The sequence below is a fragment of the Genypterus blacodes genome, unplaced genomic scaffold, assembly GCF_046128005.1.
Source record: "Genypterus blacodes isolate CSIRO-AG114 ecotype Tasmania unplaced genomic scaffold, CSIRO-AGI_Gbla_v1 ptg000008l_1, whole genome shotgun sequence".
NCBI classification, from domain to species: domain Eukaryota; kingdom Metazoa; phylum Chordata; class Actinopteri; order Ophidiiformes; family Ophidiidae; genus Genypterus; species Genypterus blacodes.
Window position 1 is genome coordinate 2,855,547 of NW_027466822.1, and position 18,068 is coordinate 2,873,614.

At 46.7% G+C, this 18,068-nt stretch overlaps 1 protein-coding gene across 1 annotated transcript; it reads right to left on the minus strand.

Annotated features, from left to right (window-relative positions):
- Positions 1-295: 295 nt before the first annotated feature.
- On the minus strand, positions 296-9,459 carry rnd3b (Rho family GTPase 3b). The gene is made up of 5 exons (XM_076157292.1): positions 9,151-9,459; positions 8,176-8,263; positions 4,352-4,461; positions 4,050-4,175; positions 296-985 (listed from the first exon to the last, which is right to left on the minus strand). Exons 1-5 carry the CDS (start codon positions 9,253-9,255, stop codon positions 746-748), a joined length of 669 nt encoding a protein of 222 aa, XP_076013407.1. The 5' UTR covers positions 9,256-9,459; the 3' UTR covers positions 296-745.
- Between the last annotated feature and the right edge of the window lie 8,609 nt (positions 9,460-18,068).

Below are 18,068 nucleotides of genomic sequence, written 5' to 3' on the forward strand. Positions count from 1 at the left end.
TTACCATGGAAAGTGCAGCACATAATTTCAAAGTACCTAAGTAGTTGGCAACCAAATACTTGGCAAGGCCTTAATTTAACTTCAATTTCACTTTTAAAAACTCACTCCGGGCAAAGATGTCTTGTTACTGTTTGACTGGAAAAGGTGGTTTGCCACCCATTTCTGGAAAGCTGTCATACAGGAGAGCAAGTTCGTCCTGTCTGTTATTAATAAAAGAAGGGTACAGCTGAGTCAGGATGTCATCAGGGACCTTAAGAGTGCCCATTTGCTACTGTGCCTCTTTTTAAAAGCCTCCATGACACCTGATGATTGCTTAGCCACAAACATTTGTTAACTTAAAGATGATTGAATGGCTACTTGAAACATGGGATCTCATGTCTGTCAGAAGTAGCCAACTGGTCCTAGTATGACGCTATAGAAGTCAATATGTGTGAGAAAGATCAGGCATGACATTGATTTGCAGCTCAGGGTGTATGTGCATTAATTTAGGTCTTACATCAAAGTTCATTTTGTTGGGAGAAGACTAAAGGCCTAATGCGTCTATACATTTTACACTTTAAACTTGGGCAATACAGCAATATATCCCAAATCTGTCCAGTTACACTCAAAATTGATTTTACAACTACTACTTCATTGTCTAATAACCCCACAACCCAAAGATACAACCTCTTGTCCTTCATTCGGCTGATAAACAGTGTGGAGCCTGGATGAAAGCCAGCTGTCTCAGTGTCTCCAGTCTGTTTGTTTACATGAGGACACAGCTTTTGACTTTGGTCTGCTGATAGTTAGTTGCCACAGTTGGCAGGTCTCCTCGACTGTGAGACATCCTCTTGGTGACCCGAGATGACTTTCTGCGCTTGACATTCTTGCTCTTGTTCACACAGGCCAGCGTGGCCACGTGGAAAATGTCTCTGACGCTGTTCTCAGACTGCAGGGAGGAACACTCAATGTAAGGAGCACTCAGCTGCTTGGCTGTGTTGAAGCCCTAATAAAAGGAAACACAATCATCTGGTTAGGTTAATGAAGTATGCATGTGACATTAGACATTAAGTGTTCATTTCACATATCCTTTAGTTTTCTGCCACTGAGATCTGTTTTCCAAAGGCAGGAGGCTACGCAACATCACCCAAAGGTTTGGTTCTGATGATCTGAATGACAGTAATATTAAGAAACGACCTGTGTCTCAAATAACCAGACAGAATCAGTCAATCAATATGATAATTTGAGGCGGTGCCCCAATAAAAGAGATGGGACGTTACAAACAAACAACTCAAAATTCTTCAACTTAATATACAAACTCTGTCACAGAAAAACAAAGTACTGTACTGTGTAAGTACTGTGGTCATACAAGCACAACAAAACATACCGGTACATCTCAACTCTCATTACTGTGATAAGATAAAGCAAGATCATCTAAGTCCAGTGATGTTAGCATACGCTTTTGGAAAGCTGCTGATAGACAGCTGGATAGAGGGACAAACCAACAGGTTGGATGGGGGTTCATTTGTTCTGGAAGGGGCTGTCAATACCTTTTTAATCTGAGCTGTTCTGCCTCTGTTTCTGTAAAGTTGTTGTTCCTTATGGCTGATTCTGTTGATGTGATGAGCTCAGCTGTTGGTAAATGCTGTGGTGTGACGGCAAAATGTAACCCTCTGACTGACGTAGTTCCCTGTCTGACAAATTCTTCAGCTATCTATTGTCTGGTAAGTGAAAAGGGGTGAGCGACCCCTGCTTTTCAGTCTCTAGGGGGCGTATCTCTGACATCAAGAGCCCAGTCTGGAATGAAAGTGGGAATTGATCCTTTACATGCAATAAAAGATATATACACATATATATACACACATATATATATACATATATACCCCATACATTACAACTTATCAATGGATATTCCAATGACATGAACACTTGTGATTTCATGGAATATATGAATAGAAGAACAGATGCAGGACAAATCTACGTCACGGAAGATTTACGGATGAAAGATCTAAATCTGATTTACTTGATTAAATAACTGGTTACCATCTTTCCTAAATATCAAAGTATCTAATTCTTAATTCAATATCACTACAGTTATCACTACCCGCCATTGCCTGAACGTCTACCGCCCTGAAGCACTGACATCCACCATCATGAAGTGCTTCCAATGGCCAGTCAGAACCCACATCTGTTCCACCCTTCCTGACAACCTTGACCCCCCGTCAATTCGCCCTCCGGCGAAACACATCCACCGACGACGCCATCGCCCTGACGGTGCACACCACCCTATCTCACCTGGATGCTGCTGGATGCTGTTTGTAGATTACAGCTCAGCATTCAACACAATTGTGAGCTAGTCCCCAAGCTCAGGATCCTGGGTCTTAACAACTCCCTTTGCAACTGGATCCTGGACTTCCTGACAGACAGGCCCCAAGTGCTGAGAATGGATACGTCACCTCCAAACTGACCCTGAGCACTGGAGCCCCCCAAGGCTGCGTACTCAGCCCTCTGCTATACGCCCTGTACACACATGACTGTGTGGCCACAAGAAGCGACAATGTCATCATAAAATTTGCTGATGACACCACCATCCTGGGTCTCATCTCCAACAACAATGAGACCGCCTACAGAGAGGTCAGTGCCTTGGCAACCTGATGCCAGGAAAACAACCTCTCTCTCAACATCGGCAAGACAAAGGAGATGATTGTGGACTACGGGAAACGGCAGGAGGTGGGGCACGCCCCCATTCACATCAATGGGGCTGAGGTGGAGAGAGTTTCCCATTTTAAATTCCTCGGTGTGCACATCAGTGACAATCTCACCTGGTCTAGACATTCTGTCACGGCAGTGAAAACTGCCCAGAAACGCCTGTACTTCCTGAGGAGACTCAAGAAGTTTGGCATGTCTACTAAAACTCTGCCACTACAGGTGTACCGTCGAGAGCATCCTCTCCGGCTGCACTACTGCTTGCTATGCTTTTTATCTACCTTTGTTGAACACACTTATTGTAGGTCGCTTTGGATAAAAGCGTCTGCTTAATGATCGCAATGTAATGTAATGTAATGTCTATGGCAGCTGCTCTGCTAAGGAACGCAAGGCCCTCCAGAGGGTGGTAAAGACAGCTGAGTGCATCATTGGCTCCAATCTCCCCTCCCTGCAAGGCATCTATCACACACTATGCCTTAGAAAAGCACGGAAAATCACCAAGGACCACAGCCACCCCTCACATGGACTGTTTACCCTTCTGCCATCTGGTAGACGCTACCAGAGCATCCGGGCACGACTACCAGACTCAAAAACAGCTTCTTCCCCCGGGCCATCAGGCTTCTTAACCAGTGACTTTGCAGTCTATTATCATTGGCACTCATGCCACTTTAGATTTATTTTTTTGTCTGTTGTTCTGCACTTTAATTCAATTTACTGCCATGCTTAGTACTTTGCACAAATTTCAATATGCTGCTGTTGTCGCCACGTCACAAAGAATTTCAATATACAGTATGACCCTGTGTTTTACTGTGCAAATGAGATAAACTTGAAACTTGGTTAGCAAATAAAAAGGAGTACCGTTTATGGCCACTGGATGGCAGAGTGACTCCACCCGCAGGGGTGTAAGGAGGAATTGGTTAAATTGTGATTTTCCTATGTACTACTGTAGAAAACATCACTTTCCTTTGGTCAATGAAATGAATGTGGGATATTCTACTCATCGTCTGTTCTTTCATTTATGTTCTGAACATTCAAACAGAGACTTGCAAACTTTTCAACTCTTCAAAAATTACTTGTTATTTTCATCTAAAAACAAAGAAATTGTTGTGATTTTGAAAGTTTTGTAAACATTCACAAATAATTCTGTGGCATCATTCAAATAAATCACTGGCTGCACATGATGTTGAGTGTTTCTAATTTCTACACAAAACAGGCGTTACATTTTTTCCGCGAAGCTACTTTGTAGAGCACAATCACCACACGTGACATTAGAAAGAACCAAATCTGGAAAGATGTAGAATCAGTATCAGCAAAGACCCAAACGATACCAAATCCTATTGTGTATCCTGACCAAACGCACTCACCTGATCATATGACACTGGTGTCTGTCTGCTATGGGACTTGGTGAAAAGGTCTGTTCTGAGGTCTGACTTGCATCCCACCAGGAGCGTCTTGATGTTGGGACAGAATTCCTCTATCTCTCCTCTCCACTGGATGGAATGAAAAAGAGCAGGGAGCCATTAACAACACTGTGTATGACTTTGGGGATGTACTGTATCTGCACACACTCAGCACCGAAATGAAATCAGAACTTCACTTAAAATCATAACAAACACTTTGCCATTAAGCGGCCTGTCATATTAAGCACATTAAGATCTTAACCCACCTTTTTGAGAACACTGTCTAAGGTCTGTGGTCTGCTGATGTCAAAGCAGATGAGGACTGCATCAGCATCAGGGTAGGAGAGAGGCCGCACGTTGTCATAGTAGGCAGAACCTTCAATTAGAACACATCCACGTTAGTTACGGTGTATTATGCATCCATATATTTTGTATATGCATGTGTTTGTGTGTTCGTGTGTCTGTGTGTTTGTGATGAAAGTGATGGACGTGAACACAAATTGCTGCAAGTCAACTTCAGCCATTTATCAAAGCAGATTTTCAAACATCTTGTCGTTGCATTTTTGATCCAGCAGGTAGAGCCGTAAGAGCTTCACTGGTGCAGACTGTCCAGTTGCTGCTTGAAGTGACAGTGAGCAGATAAGGAAGTGTGTGTTGGACACAGGGCACGATGCTTACTGTTTCCCCCCAAGTTGAAGAATGTAGGGGCGCATAAAAAACTTTAGGTCGGGTGCAAAAAAACGATGATGATGATGATAATCATCCAACAAAAATGTCATAACCAAACTTGGGCCCTTGATTCATGTCCATTCTTTGAGAGCGACTTCTCACTATTGAATAAATGTTCCAGCATTATTTAAGTGATGTGCTAAAAAAAATGGAATGCAAACAGTGCAGTAGCTGAATCATATTTCTGCCTCTAGTCTAGGTCTCAGTATAGTTTACCAGAGAAAGTTCCCTTTAGGTAGCTAACAATGAAGGGGAAAATGCCTTTATTTCAATGCAGTGCTATGGAATTACAACCCTTAACTTCATGTACACAGCTTACGATTCATTTGACACACCACAAGCTAACACTGGTAACCTGGTGTGCTCCCTGTGCCAAGACCATTCCTACTGACAGAGCAGCGGCATGACGCAATGGAATGCAGCAAGGCCTCAGGCTCCTGATCCTGTTTCAGATCCTGTATCATATAGCCTGACCTGTCGGGAGAGAAACCTCTCTATTGTCTGTCAGGGGTTTCCCAGGCTCAGATGGGCCTCAGAGGGCGCCAAGTCAGAACACTGCTCATTGGTCAGAAATATCTGGGAGTCAATCCAATATTACCCTAGCTAAGTAACTTAGCTAAGTAACTTAGCTAAGTAACTACAATCCCAAAATGATGATTCTTGTTTTTCTGTCATCAGTATAATTAGCCATTTATCATTAAATCTGTCTCATTTAGGTTATTTGCCTTTAAAGACATACACCAGTAAACTATGTGACTTGTTACATTGTCAGTATTACTTGCGTAGAGGTGAGTAAAGGGCCACATAATTTGGTAACAATACCAAGCTAATGTTACCACCTTTTCACAGCATGTTTGATTTGCTATGGACGAATGGTGAACTTGACTTCATGTTAACACTTTCAATTGTAGATCAATCAATAGATGGCTCTGTAATTAAAACTGGTGCAGATCATGTTCATGCCACAAACAAACACTGCTGTTCATGCTGGTGCATGTTTGACACACGCTCCTTGTTTAGGACAATGCTTTATTATAGCTGTATAAGAATTATTTTTGTATTTTATGTTACAGATGATATTTGTCTGTTGGGTTGGTTTTACGTCACAGCTGTGATGTGAATGTCATTATACTTTCTCCACACAAAGTGAGACCAAATGTAGAAGGTTGAATTCTATTGCCGACTGCAGTCAAACACCACTGGAAACACTTTTATTACATTATGTGGTCATCCAGTGTTGTACACCTAGAATTATAGTTAGGTGGAGACATTTTGGCCTCTTCATATTCAGTCAAGTCAATAAACAGTATGCAATTAATTATTGTGCCACCTAGAGATTTTCACTGGCACCATCTCTGGATTTCTCACTGCCAATTTGGAGTGTCAATGCTTCTGTCATTGCTTGGCCCACAGAGACGGGCGCAGACAGTCACACCAGGCTTCCTTGGGAGAACAAACCTAGCTTTGTTAGCCCACAACCAAGACATGACACTACAGCTGCGAGGTAGGTGGGTGTTTGCCCCTATGCCACCTGTTTTATTAATATATAATTAATGATAATTATAATAATGATGTAATGATAGTTATTCCCCTGTACAGTAGCAGATATCACTTTATCTTAGAAAAGTGGTATGATAAAACACATTGTGTCTGGTACTAATGGAAAAGATGGACTGGCTTTGAGCTTTGTATGAGGTGACCAGAGAGCCTTAATTATGGATGGTAGTGTCTGATTTCACACATAACTCACTGCAGGAGAGGGTTTTTGGCAGGGAAAGCTCTTTACCAAAAGGCCTTTCCGTCAAACACAAAAGAGTATAGAATAACCCTGCTTACTGAATCGCCCCATTGAATCCTAGAGAAGGAAGAGGTAAGTGCGCTGATTCATGACATTACTGGAAGTCACAACAATCAACAACAAACTGATCTAGCCTCTCTAGACACTGACTCTGCGTGCATATCTAATCCAGATGGTCCCTTCTTGTCCAAAGTGAGAAACTAGTCTCATGATCAAAATAATTCACAAAAAGTCATGATAAAGCTAGTCAGACTCCTTCGTTGTAAAGTCAGAGCCTCTGTGGACATGCAGCAGTTCTTCAGTGTGCTGCAATCTGACACCACCCCTCCTCCACATTTTTCCATGAACAAATCCACATGGGCAGATGTAAACAGTGATGAAATACTTTCTCGTCTAGCGAATCAGGTTTGGTATGTTAAACAAACTGAGAGGAGGCCCTTATTGTCATAGTCTTGACCGCAGTGCCTTTAAAGTGTCTGCTGATTGGGTATGGGGGTTTTCCATGGAACAGCACAGATTAAACTGCAGAATTTGTTAAGTGCTCTGTCTTTAGGGTCGGAGTCTTGGTGTGATTTTAATACTAAGAACTGATTTAAATATCTTGTGACTTGGTGAGTAGCAAATCCCCTAGAAGGAGCAGCAGTGTGGCATGTTCACATTCCTGACTGGCTCATGCATATTTAGTAAAAAATCCGCGTTGATTTGGCAACAGGAGTTCATCTGACATTGGTTGTCAGAAATAAAAATAAAAATTCCCCCTGTAAGTAATTTGAAAATTTATCATTCATGACAACAATCTGTGTTTTCATGCTGACCCCCCAAGGAAAAAATAGTTTCCCAGCCCTTCTATAGGATCTGACCATGTCTAATCAACAATAGATTGGTTGATCAATATGCACCAAAAGTCCAAAAGTTCTGAGACAAACGTTTGTCTCAGAAGTATGTTTTCAAAAAAGGTTGAGGGGTAGTGGAAACAGCATGTCTACAGAGGTAATTACCTCCAGACCACAGACGGCAGCAACACTCCACAGAGCTATTGTAAGTGTGTACAAAACTCCCAGAGAGAATCCTTATATACTTTGCATTACACTTTACTAAAGGCATTCTTCTTCATAAGAAAGGAGATAGCATCATTCTGTGATTGAATAACTGTGTGTGTATGTTAGGAGGGTGGGCTTGTTCAGATTGTTAGCAACAGTGAAATATGACTCGTAGTTTATGTCCCAAAGCTCCAGAGCCAGTGCTTCGCCTACATTCCAGACAGAAAGCGTCAGACTCTTTCTCTGGAACTCACCATAGGATCGCAGTCTTTTAGCCAAGAGTAGCACATGGGAAGAGTCAGCCCACCCACCCAAGTCAGGGAGTTCAACTTACACTACCTTCACTTTCTCAGGAATCCTAGTCAATATAGATCAACATCTGATAATCCAGTTTTGTCACCCACAGCTAAGGTCAATAAAAAATCCATATACGCTCCATCCAGATTGATCCAGTGCAGTTATGCTGAAAAGCTATAGCTCAAAGGCGTGTGTGTGTGTGTGTGTGTGTGTGTGTGTAGTGTACCTGCAGTGTCCCATAGACAGAGCTCCACTCTCTGCATGTCCAGTTCAAAGGTGGTGGTGTAGTTCTCAAACACTGTGGGCACGTAACCCTGTGAGGGAAGCAGAGGCACATCACAGCCCATCACTCCCATAGCTACTACAGCAGACTACACACCTTTTATCACACACTGTCACTGAGAGACACAGAGTTGGGCTGTCTTCAATTTTTCATCCGATATATTTTTCACACCAGTTATTGACCAAAGTGAACAGTCTTTTACATTCAGTTACAGTGAAACCCTGAAAATGCAAAAGGCCTAAACCTACTGATCATTCATGCATAATAGTGATTTGTGTTGAGCCCATGAGTGTGTTTTTGGTTGGGTGAAAGATCTATTCAGATGAGGGTGTTTAGATGATGGATAGTAGAGTGCTCACCATATTTTTGCCTGTATGGAGCACAGTTAGTTTGACGCCATCCAGTCGTATAGTGTGAGTGTGTGTTGAGTGTATAATCAATGTTAAATGATTGGTGAATAAGGCAGTAATTTATATATTCATTTCATCTGCTATTTGTCAGCCAATGGATTGTTTGTACTCTTGAAGAAATCATTTTCCAATTGCAGAATCCCTTACTTCTCCCTTTTATGTTTACTCTATGTATGTCGAGATCCACTGTATGAAAGATGGTTAAAATAAAGATTCAAAATATAAATAATAATTCCTGCTATCATCTAGGTCTGAAGTTGATTTCAATCTAATGCTGGCATTAACATATTGTTAGTTATTTTTAAACATATTGTTAGTCATTTTATGAAGTTAAAACGTGCTTAGAAACATACTTATAGTTAAATTCAGTTCAGTTAAATGAGTTACCGTGTCTTCCGTTAGTCCATTTCACTGTTAGTAACTGTGTTAGTGCAGCCACACAGAGGAGGGCGCAGTTGTTTGAAGTGTGTGTGTGTTGTGGTTAAAGTATGAAAGGACTTCATATTACCTGAGGGAAAGAATCTTTGGCGAACACGTTGAGCAGCGCCGTCTTCCCACACTCCGTATCTCCAACTACTACGATTTTATACTTGATGTGCGGGTTTGAATCCATCCTGATCCTCTCTCTCTCTCTCTCTCCCTCCGCGGCTCTTTTACAGCAGAACTTTACAGACTTGTTGTTGTCTTGGGTTCGGGGACAGATCCGCTCCAGATCGCGGTTCCTGCTTCAGTCAGTCTTTCTCCGCAGAGCTTACATGATGTTCGAGCCTCTTCCGACTTGGAGCACAGTTTCGGTCCGAGCAGCAGCGGCCAAGATCGACCGAGCCCAGCGGAGGAGGAGGAGGAGGAGGAGGGTGGAGCACCATCATCACAGGAGTCCTCCTCACTGCAGGAGAAAACCACCAAGCCAGACTGCTGCTGTATGTAGCCTGTCATGCATTAATATATTACCCCGCTTGTTATAAGGCTACTTTGCAAAGTAACAAACCATTTGTTGAATTTATTTACAATGTATTAATTTTAAAGTAAGTTATAGCCATTTGTAAGCTTCAGCTGAGATAAATAGTGTGTTGTGATATGTAAGAGGGGCACGCAAGACACATTTCCAATGTGTTTGTCCCAACTTTGACCCAATAAAGTTTCTTCTAAAAAAATGTTCAGGTGAAAAAAAAAGTCCCCCAGAAAACTAAATTAGGCAGCACAAGTTTCATGGTGATGGAAACTCCTGAGACGAGAGCCATAGTCCTGACCTGCAAGGGGTCCCAGGCCCATTCTGCCCAGCTTTATGTACAATGTTCAATCAATAGCCAGAGTCAATCCATTGCTTTTCATACTGCATCAGTCTAGAGTTGTGACTAAACCTTGACAGAGACTAGATACATCTCATTTGAAAATGATATGCACTGTGCAGCAATTGGTTGTGTTCTCCAATGTAGAGAAGCCTACCCGGTGAATGTAATACGTTTTCTGGATTTCTCTTAGTCACAATCGTGGTCTCCTGTTGTGGTGTCCACCATGGCCTGTCATCCCAGTTCTGCAGATGACCCAAATACACTACTCACAAAAAGTTAGGGATAGTCGGCTTTCGGGTGAAATTTCAGGATGAACCTAAAATTAAAATGCACTATAACCTTTACAGGTGAACTTAATGTGACCTTCTCTAAACTTTTAAGTGCACATGTCCAACTGTTCAATGTTTCAGTACTTTTTGCACAACTTGCTGTTCTATGACAAGGAGATTAACGGTAAAATTCACAACAGGTGTTTGATCCATGAATCGACCAGTAAATGTCCTGGTTCAATCAGAATTGGTATTTAAAAGTCCTCATCATGCTGTTCACATTTTGACATCACGAGACCAAGATGACGATTTAAGTGACCACAGAGCTTAGAGTGTCACAGTGTCATCAGCAGGTTGCAACAGAGATACAGAGACTGGAAGAGTCACAGAAAGGCATGGAAGTGGACGTCCTTTGGCCAGATCCAACACTGATGACCGCTTCATTGTGAACAGCGCCCTGCGAAACTGGATGATGAATGCCACTCAACTCCGGGCACATTTATAGGCTTGTCACTGTACCATTCACAAAGTGTAGGGCAGTTCTGTATTGACTAGAGACACCTGCCCACACTGTAACACCACCACCACCAAAGGGTCGTCTGGTGACAACAGTGGCTGATGCATAGCGCTCTCCTTCACGTCTCCGACATCTTTGGCGGCCATCATTTCTACTCGAGGTGAATCGACTTTCATCAGAGAACAGCACTGAGGCCCACTGGTCCCTCGTCCAGCTTAAATGCTCCCTGGCCCATGCCAGACGATGACGCCTGTGCCAGTTACCCTTGCAGGTCGTCTAGCACACAGACCACGCTGATGTAAACTGTTTTGAATGGTCTGACGTGACACTTGGGTGCCTCTCACCACCCTTAAATGTGCCTGGAGTTGAGTGGCATTCATCATCCGGTTCCGCAGGGCGCTGTTCACAATGAAGCGGTCATCAGTGTGGGGGATGTGGCCAAAGAACATCCACTTCTATGCCTTTCTGTGACTCTTCCAGTCTCTCTGTATCTCTGTTGCAACCTGCTGATGACACTGACACACTAAGCTCAGTGGCCACTTCCGTCTGAGAACATCCTGTTTGAAGCCTCGCAATGGCGAGGTACTGTTGATCAGTTGTTAGGTGTCGTCTTGGTCTTGTGATGTCAAAATGTGAACAGCATGATGACTATTTGAATACCAATTCTGATTGAACCACAACATTTACTGGTCGATTCATGGATCAAACACCCGTTGTGAATTTTAACCGTTAAGCTCCTTGTTAGATAACAGCAAGATGTGCAAAAAGTACTGAAACATTGAACAGTTGGACAGGTGCATTCAAAAGTTTAAAGGTCACATTAAGTTCACTTGTAAAGGTTATAGTGCATTTTAGGTTCATCCTGAAATTTCACCCGAAAATCTCTAACTTTTTGTGAGTAGTGTACATGGTGATCTGCTGGTCCTTGGCCCCCCTCACTCCTGGACCTCGAGCTGTTGCTTCACCATTGGCCTCCAAAATCAGGAGCTCACCTGTGGCCTAATGTCTCCAAGCAACTAGGGATGACTCCTGTGAATGGATCTGACCATTAATAAATTAAGTTCACCATATAAAATGCTATTAAGTTCCAAAAAAAATAAAAATAAAATGGATGCTGCCCAGCAGCATCCATTTTATGATGCAGAAATTGGATGCAAACATTTGTTGTAGAAATTGTGCATGTAATTCTGCAGACCTGGTCTGTCTGAACATTAATTGCATTCCATGTTCAAATTTTAGTTTGTAAAGGTAGATATTCCCCCATTTAGTCAAATGATTTCAAAACTGCCTTTGCATTAATTGGGTAGGAGAATGAAGCTGTGATTTGTATATGTAGCGAATTCATAAAAATTAATGAAACACAAGTAGTAAGTAGAAAATTATTTAATGTACGCTTCAGGTTTCAGGTCGTACTGGCCATGGCTGTAGTGCTGCCGGCCAGGGTGCTGGATGCAAGAGTCGAGCTGCTGTCGGCCGGGGTGCTGTATGCGACAGTCGAGCTGCTGTCGGCCGGGGTGCTGTATGCGACAGTCGAGCTGCTGTCGGCCGGGGCCGGGGTGCTGGATGAGACAGTCGAGCTGCTGTCGGCCGGGGTGCTGGATGGGACAGGCCATCCAGCACCGCTGCCGGCCACGGTGCTGGATGCGACAGTCGAGCTGCTGTCGGCCGGGGTGCTGGATGCGACAGTCGAGCTGCTGTCGGCCGGGGTGCTGGATGGGACAGGCCATCCAGCACCGCTGCCGGCCATGGTGCTGGATGCGACAGTCGAGCTGCTGTCGGCCGGGGTGCTGGATGCGACAGGCCATCCAGCACCGCTGCCAGCCGGGGTGCTGGATGCGACGGTCGAGCTGCTGTCGGCCGGGGCCGGGGGGCTGGATGCGACAGTCGAGCTGCTGTCGGCCGGGGTGCTGGATGGGACAGGCCATCCAGCACCGCTGCCGGCCACGGTGCTGGATGCTACAGTCGAGCTGCTGTCAGCCGGGGTGCTGGATGCGACAGTCGAGCTGCTGTCAGCCGGGGTGCTGGATGGGACAGGCCATCCAGCACCACTGCCGGCCACGGTGCTGGATGCTACAGTCGAGCTGCTGTCTGCCGGGGTGCTGGATGCTACAGTCGAGCTGCTGCCGGCCGGGGTGCTGGATGCGACAGTCGAGCTGCTGCCGGCCGGGGTGCTGGATGCGACAGTCGAGCTGCTGTCTGCCAGGGTGCTGGATGGGACAGGCCATCCAGCACCACTGCTGGCCACGGTGCTGGATGCGACAGTTGAGCTGCTGTCGGCCGGGGTGCTGGATGCGACAGTCGAACTGCTGTCGGCCGGGGTGCTGGATGCGTCAGTCGAACTGCTGTCGGCCGGGGTGCTGGATGCGACAGTGGAACTGCTGTCGGCCGCGGTGCTGGACGCGACAGTCGTGGTACTAGCTGCCGTCGCGCTGCTGGCGGCCACGGTGCTGGACGCGACAGTCGTGGTACTCGCTGCCGTCGCGCTGCTGGCGGCCACGGTGCTGGAGGCGACAGTCGTGGTACTCGCTGTCGTCGCGCTGCTGGCGGCCACGGTGCTGGACGCGACCGTCGTGGTACTCGCTGTCGTCGCGCTGCTGGCGGCCACGGTGCTGGACGCGACCGTCGTGGTACTTGCTGTCGTCGCGCTGCTGGCGGCCACGGTGCTGGACGCGACCGTCGTGGTACTTGCTGTCGTCGCGCTGCTGGCGGCCACGGTGCTGGACGCGACCGTCGTGGTACTTGCTGTCGTCGCGCTGCTGGCGGCCACGGTGCTGGACGCGACCGTCGTGGTACTTGCTGTCGTCGCGCTGCTGGCGGCCACGGTGCTGGACGCGACCGTCGTGGTACTTGCTGTCGTCGCGCTGCTGGCGGCCACGGTGCTGGACGCGACCGTCGTGGTACTTGCTGTCGTCGCGCTGCTGGCGGCCACGGTGCTGGACGCGACCGTCGTGGTACTTGCTGTCGTCGCGCTGCTGGCGGCCACGGTGCTGGACGCGACCGTCGTGGTACTTGCTGTCGTCGCGCTGCTGGCGGCCACGGTGCTGGACGCGACAGTCGGGGTACTTGCTGTCGTCGCGCTGCTGGCGGCCACGGTGCTGGCGGCCACGGTGCTGGACGCGACGGTGGGGGTACTTGCTGCCGTCGCGCTGCTGCCGGCCACGGTGCTGGACGCGGCAGTCGGGGTACTTGCTGCCGTCGCGCTGCTGCCAGCCACGGTGCTGGACGCGACAGTCGAGGTACTTGCTGCCGTCGCGCTGCTGCCGGCCACGGTGCTGGATGCGACAGTCGTGGTACTTGCTGCCGTCGCGCTGCTGGAAGAGACAGTCGTGGTACTTGCTGCCGTCGCGCTGCTGCTGGCCATGGTGCTGGATGAGACAGTCGAGGTACTTGCTGCCGTCGCGCTGCTGGAAGCGACAGTCGTGGTACTTGCTGCCGTCGCGCTGCTGCTGGCCACGGTGCTGGATGAGACAGAGGAGGTACTTGCTGCCGTCGCGCTGCTGCCAGACACGGTGCTTGCTGCTGTCCCGGCGGCTGTTGTGCTGCTGCCGGCCACGGTGCTTGCTGCTGTTGTGCTGCTGCCGACCACAGTGCTTGCTACAGTGCTGCTGCTAGCCACGGTGCTTGCTGCCATCGTGCTGCCGGCCACAGTGCTAGAGGCTGTTGTGCTGCTGCTTGCCAAAGTGCTGGAGGCTGTGGTGCTGCCGGTGGCTGCCACGGTGCTTGCTACAGTGCTGCCAGCTGTTGTGCTGCTGCCGGCCCCAGTGCTGGCCATGGTGCTGCCGGCTGTCATGCTGCTGCTAGCCACGGTGCTTGTTGCCGTCATGCTGCCAGCCACAGTGCTGGAAGCTGTCGTGCTGCTGCTGGCCACGGTGCTGCTAGCTGCCGTCGTGCTGGCTGCTGCCGTCGTGCTGCCGCCCACCACGGTGCTTGCTGCCGTCGTGCTGCCGCCCACCACGGTAATTGCTGCAGTCGTGCTGCCGCCGACCAAAGTGCTGGCGGCTGTCGTGCTGCTGCTAGCCACGGTACTTGCATCCGTCGTGCTGCCGGCTAAGGTGCTTGTAACGGTGCTGGAGGCTGTTGTGCTGCTGCCGGCCAGAGTGCTGGCCATGGTGCTGGAGGCTGTCGTGCTGCTGCCGGCCACGGGGCTGCATGTGCTGCCTCTGGCCCCTGTGCTTGTGGCTGTCGAGGTCTGGGCAGCAGAGGAGGTGCTGGCAGTTGTCAAGGTGGATGTTGGGGCTGTTGAGGTTGGGGCGTTGCTGCTGGCCATAGTGCTGCTGCCGGCCACGGTGCCGGTGGATGTCATAGCAGCGGTGTCGCTAGTGGTAGCAGTGGTGAGAGATGGACTGGATGTGGATGAGGGGGGCTCCATGTCATTGCCATTATATGGCTCTTCAGGAATGTCTTCAAATCCCCACATTAAAAAGACATCATCCGTGTTGCCACTTGATGTGACTGCAGTTATATCATTTCCTGGATTGGCTGTTGTTTCCAGGGCATCTGGACCAAATGGCCACTGTGGAATCTCCTCAAAGTCCCATATATCCCACACATCTGGTTCTTCTACAGCTCTAACATGACGCAAGGTACCTTTTTGGGGGACCTTTGCAGAGCAAGTTGCCAGCATTGTGCACAGTTTCCCAGCCAAGTCAAGATAAACTAGTTCAAAAATGGAATCCTGTCAACATTCAACATAGTTAGTTTTTCCACAACAATTTAATTTACAACATGCCAGCCATCATCCATGTCTGAAGTATACTTTGTCCAAATGCGTCACTCGTTTGCATTATGGTGTATATAAACATCGAACAAAAAGTTCGGAAATTTGTGTTTGGTAGATTGCTCTGTTGTAACAATGCTTCTTGGCAATACATGTAATACCGATGGAAAGCCTGTTTATTTCTCTTTGGTGCCTCATTTGTGAGGTACATGCATTTGTGGGATGAGCAGCACAGCTGAGTATGTGGGTAGCGCTCATGATTTTTTTTTGCCAAATCTTCTCTGCCAATGCCAAACAGCTTATTCTGCTGTTGCTATTGACTAGTTTGAGCTTCTGGTACCCCCCAGGTGATGACAATCAGGTGCCTGATTGGCAGCGTCTGACCCTCGTTGGATCGTAGGGTCAGAGTGTGGAGAAGATGGGGAGAACGCTATGCTGATTGCTGCACCGATAGAGTAACACCTTTTGGTGGAGGCAGTGTGATGGTGTGGGACGGCATCTCCATCACTGGAATACGACGCGCGTCATCATTGGAGGCAATCTCAAGCTTAGAGTGTCACAGAGTGTCATCAGCAGGTTGCAACAGAGATACTGGAGTCACAGAAAGGCATAGAAGTGGACGTCCTTTGGCCACATCCCACACTGATGACCGCTTCATTGTGAACAGTGCCCTGCGAAACCGGATGATGAATGCCACTCAACTCCAGGCACATTTAAGGGTGGTGAGAGGCACCCAAGTGTCACGTCAGACCATTCAAAACCGTTTACATCAGCGTGGTCTATGTGCTAGACGACCTGCAAGGGTAACTGACACAGGCACAGGCGTCATCGTCTGGCATGGGCCAGGGAGCATTTAAGCTGGACGAGGGACCAGTGGGCCTCAGTGCTGTTCTGATGAAAGTCGATTCACCTTGAGCAGAAATGATGGCTGCCAAAGATGTTGGAGATGTCAAGGAGAGCGCTATGCATCAGCCACTGTTGTCGACAGACAAGTTTGGTGGTGGTGGTGTTACAGTGTGGGCAGGTGTCTCTAGTCAATACAGAACTGCCCTACACTTTGTGAATGGTACAGTGACAAGCCTATAAATGTGCCTGGATTTGAGTGGCATTCATCATCCGGTTCCGCAGGGCACTGTTCACAATGAAGCGGTCATCAGTGTGGGATGTGGCCAAAGGACGTCCACTTCTATGCCTTTCTGTGACTCTTCCAGTCTCTCTGTAGCAACCTGCTGATGATATCTGACACTCTAAGCTCAGTGGCCACGTCCGTCTGAGAACATCCTGTTTGAAGCCTCGCAATGGCGAGGTACTGTTGATCAGTTGTCGGGTCAGGTGTCGTCTTGGTCTCGTGATGTCAAAATGTGAGCATGATGAGGAGGACTGTTTAAATACCAACTCTGATTGAATCAGGACATTTATTGGTTGATTCATGGATCAAACACTTGTTGTGAATTTTACCGTTAAGCTCCTTGTTAGAGAACAGCAAGTTGGACAAGTGCATTCAAAAGGTTAGAGAAGGTCACATTAAGTTCACCTGTAAAGGTTATAGTGCATTTTAAATTCATCCTGATTTCACCCGAAAGCTGAATATCCCTAACTTTTTGTGAGTAGTGTATATATAAATATATATGATGATTGATGTTTTGCCTTAGACGCAGTCTAATCCAAGTTTTTAAACTGCACGTGAATGTACTGACTCATGAATCTCCTTCCATTCTCATCTCTGGAACATCCAAGTGCATACCTGACTGAGTAGTAATGTTTGACAGGTTTACCAATCCACATTTACCTATTTGGACATGTTATTTAATTGACATTTCTGTATGAATGTAACCAGTAGCCCGTTTGCATATTCAGTGATATTCTGGGTTAGTGTGCCAGATTCTTCAGTGTACATGGAGTATTTCTCTTGAACTAAAAATCATCACATTGTACTGATCTACTACAAATGCATGCTACTAGTATAACGCTTTTTTTTTTACTTACCGTGTCTGATTGTGATACATCTACAGATATTCCATTTGGGCTAATCTGTTGTCTCACCCAGTATCTTTTGTTAGACTCCAAATTTGTAGCACCTGCAAGTATAGAAAGCCAGTTATAAAATGCAACCGTCTCATTTGGGTTTCACATTTTATCCTCGAGTAAATTCCAATTCCTAATGGCATTGCATTGACTAGAAGGACACAAGGTACAATGAGAGACAGCTGAAATACACCGATCATGCAATCGTGTTCAATTTGAAACTGCTGCGGGTCCAAAGCAGAGCTGGAGGAAAGGGGGCATCAAGTCATGAGTCAAACAGGAAATTTTCCATTTTAGAAGTCTTAATGAACAAGACAAATGGGACCAATTTAAAATTTCGGTTGCAAATTTTGACGAATACCCGTTGAAATCTTTTAAGTAGATCTAATTTTAATAACCCTTTTTTGCAATTTTCCGCAAATATTGTCGTGACTTAAGGGTTCAAGAGTGGGAACTAAAACCGAGGTAGAGATAACAGCTCATCATCATTTAACTGCTCCCACGTTCTGCTGCTTGGTTCCAATGGTAAATATACTATTTTGACAAACATGCACACAAGGGGGAAGACATCCTTATGCCATGCCATTTTGGTACGAAAAAAATCCT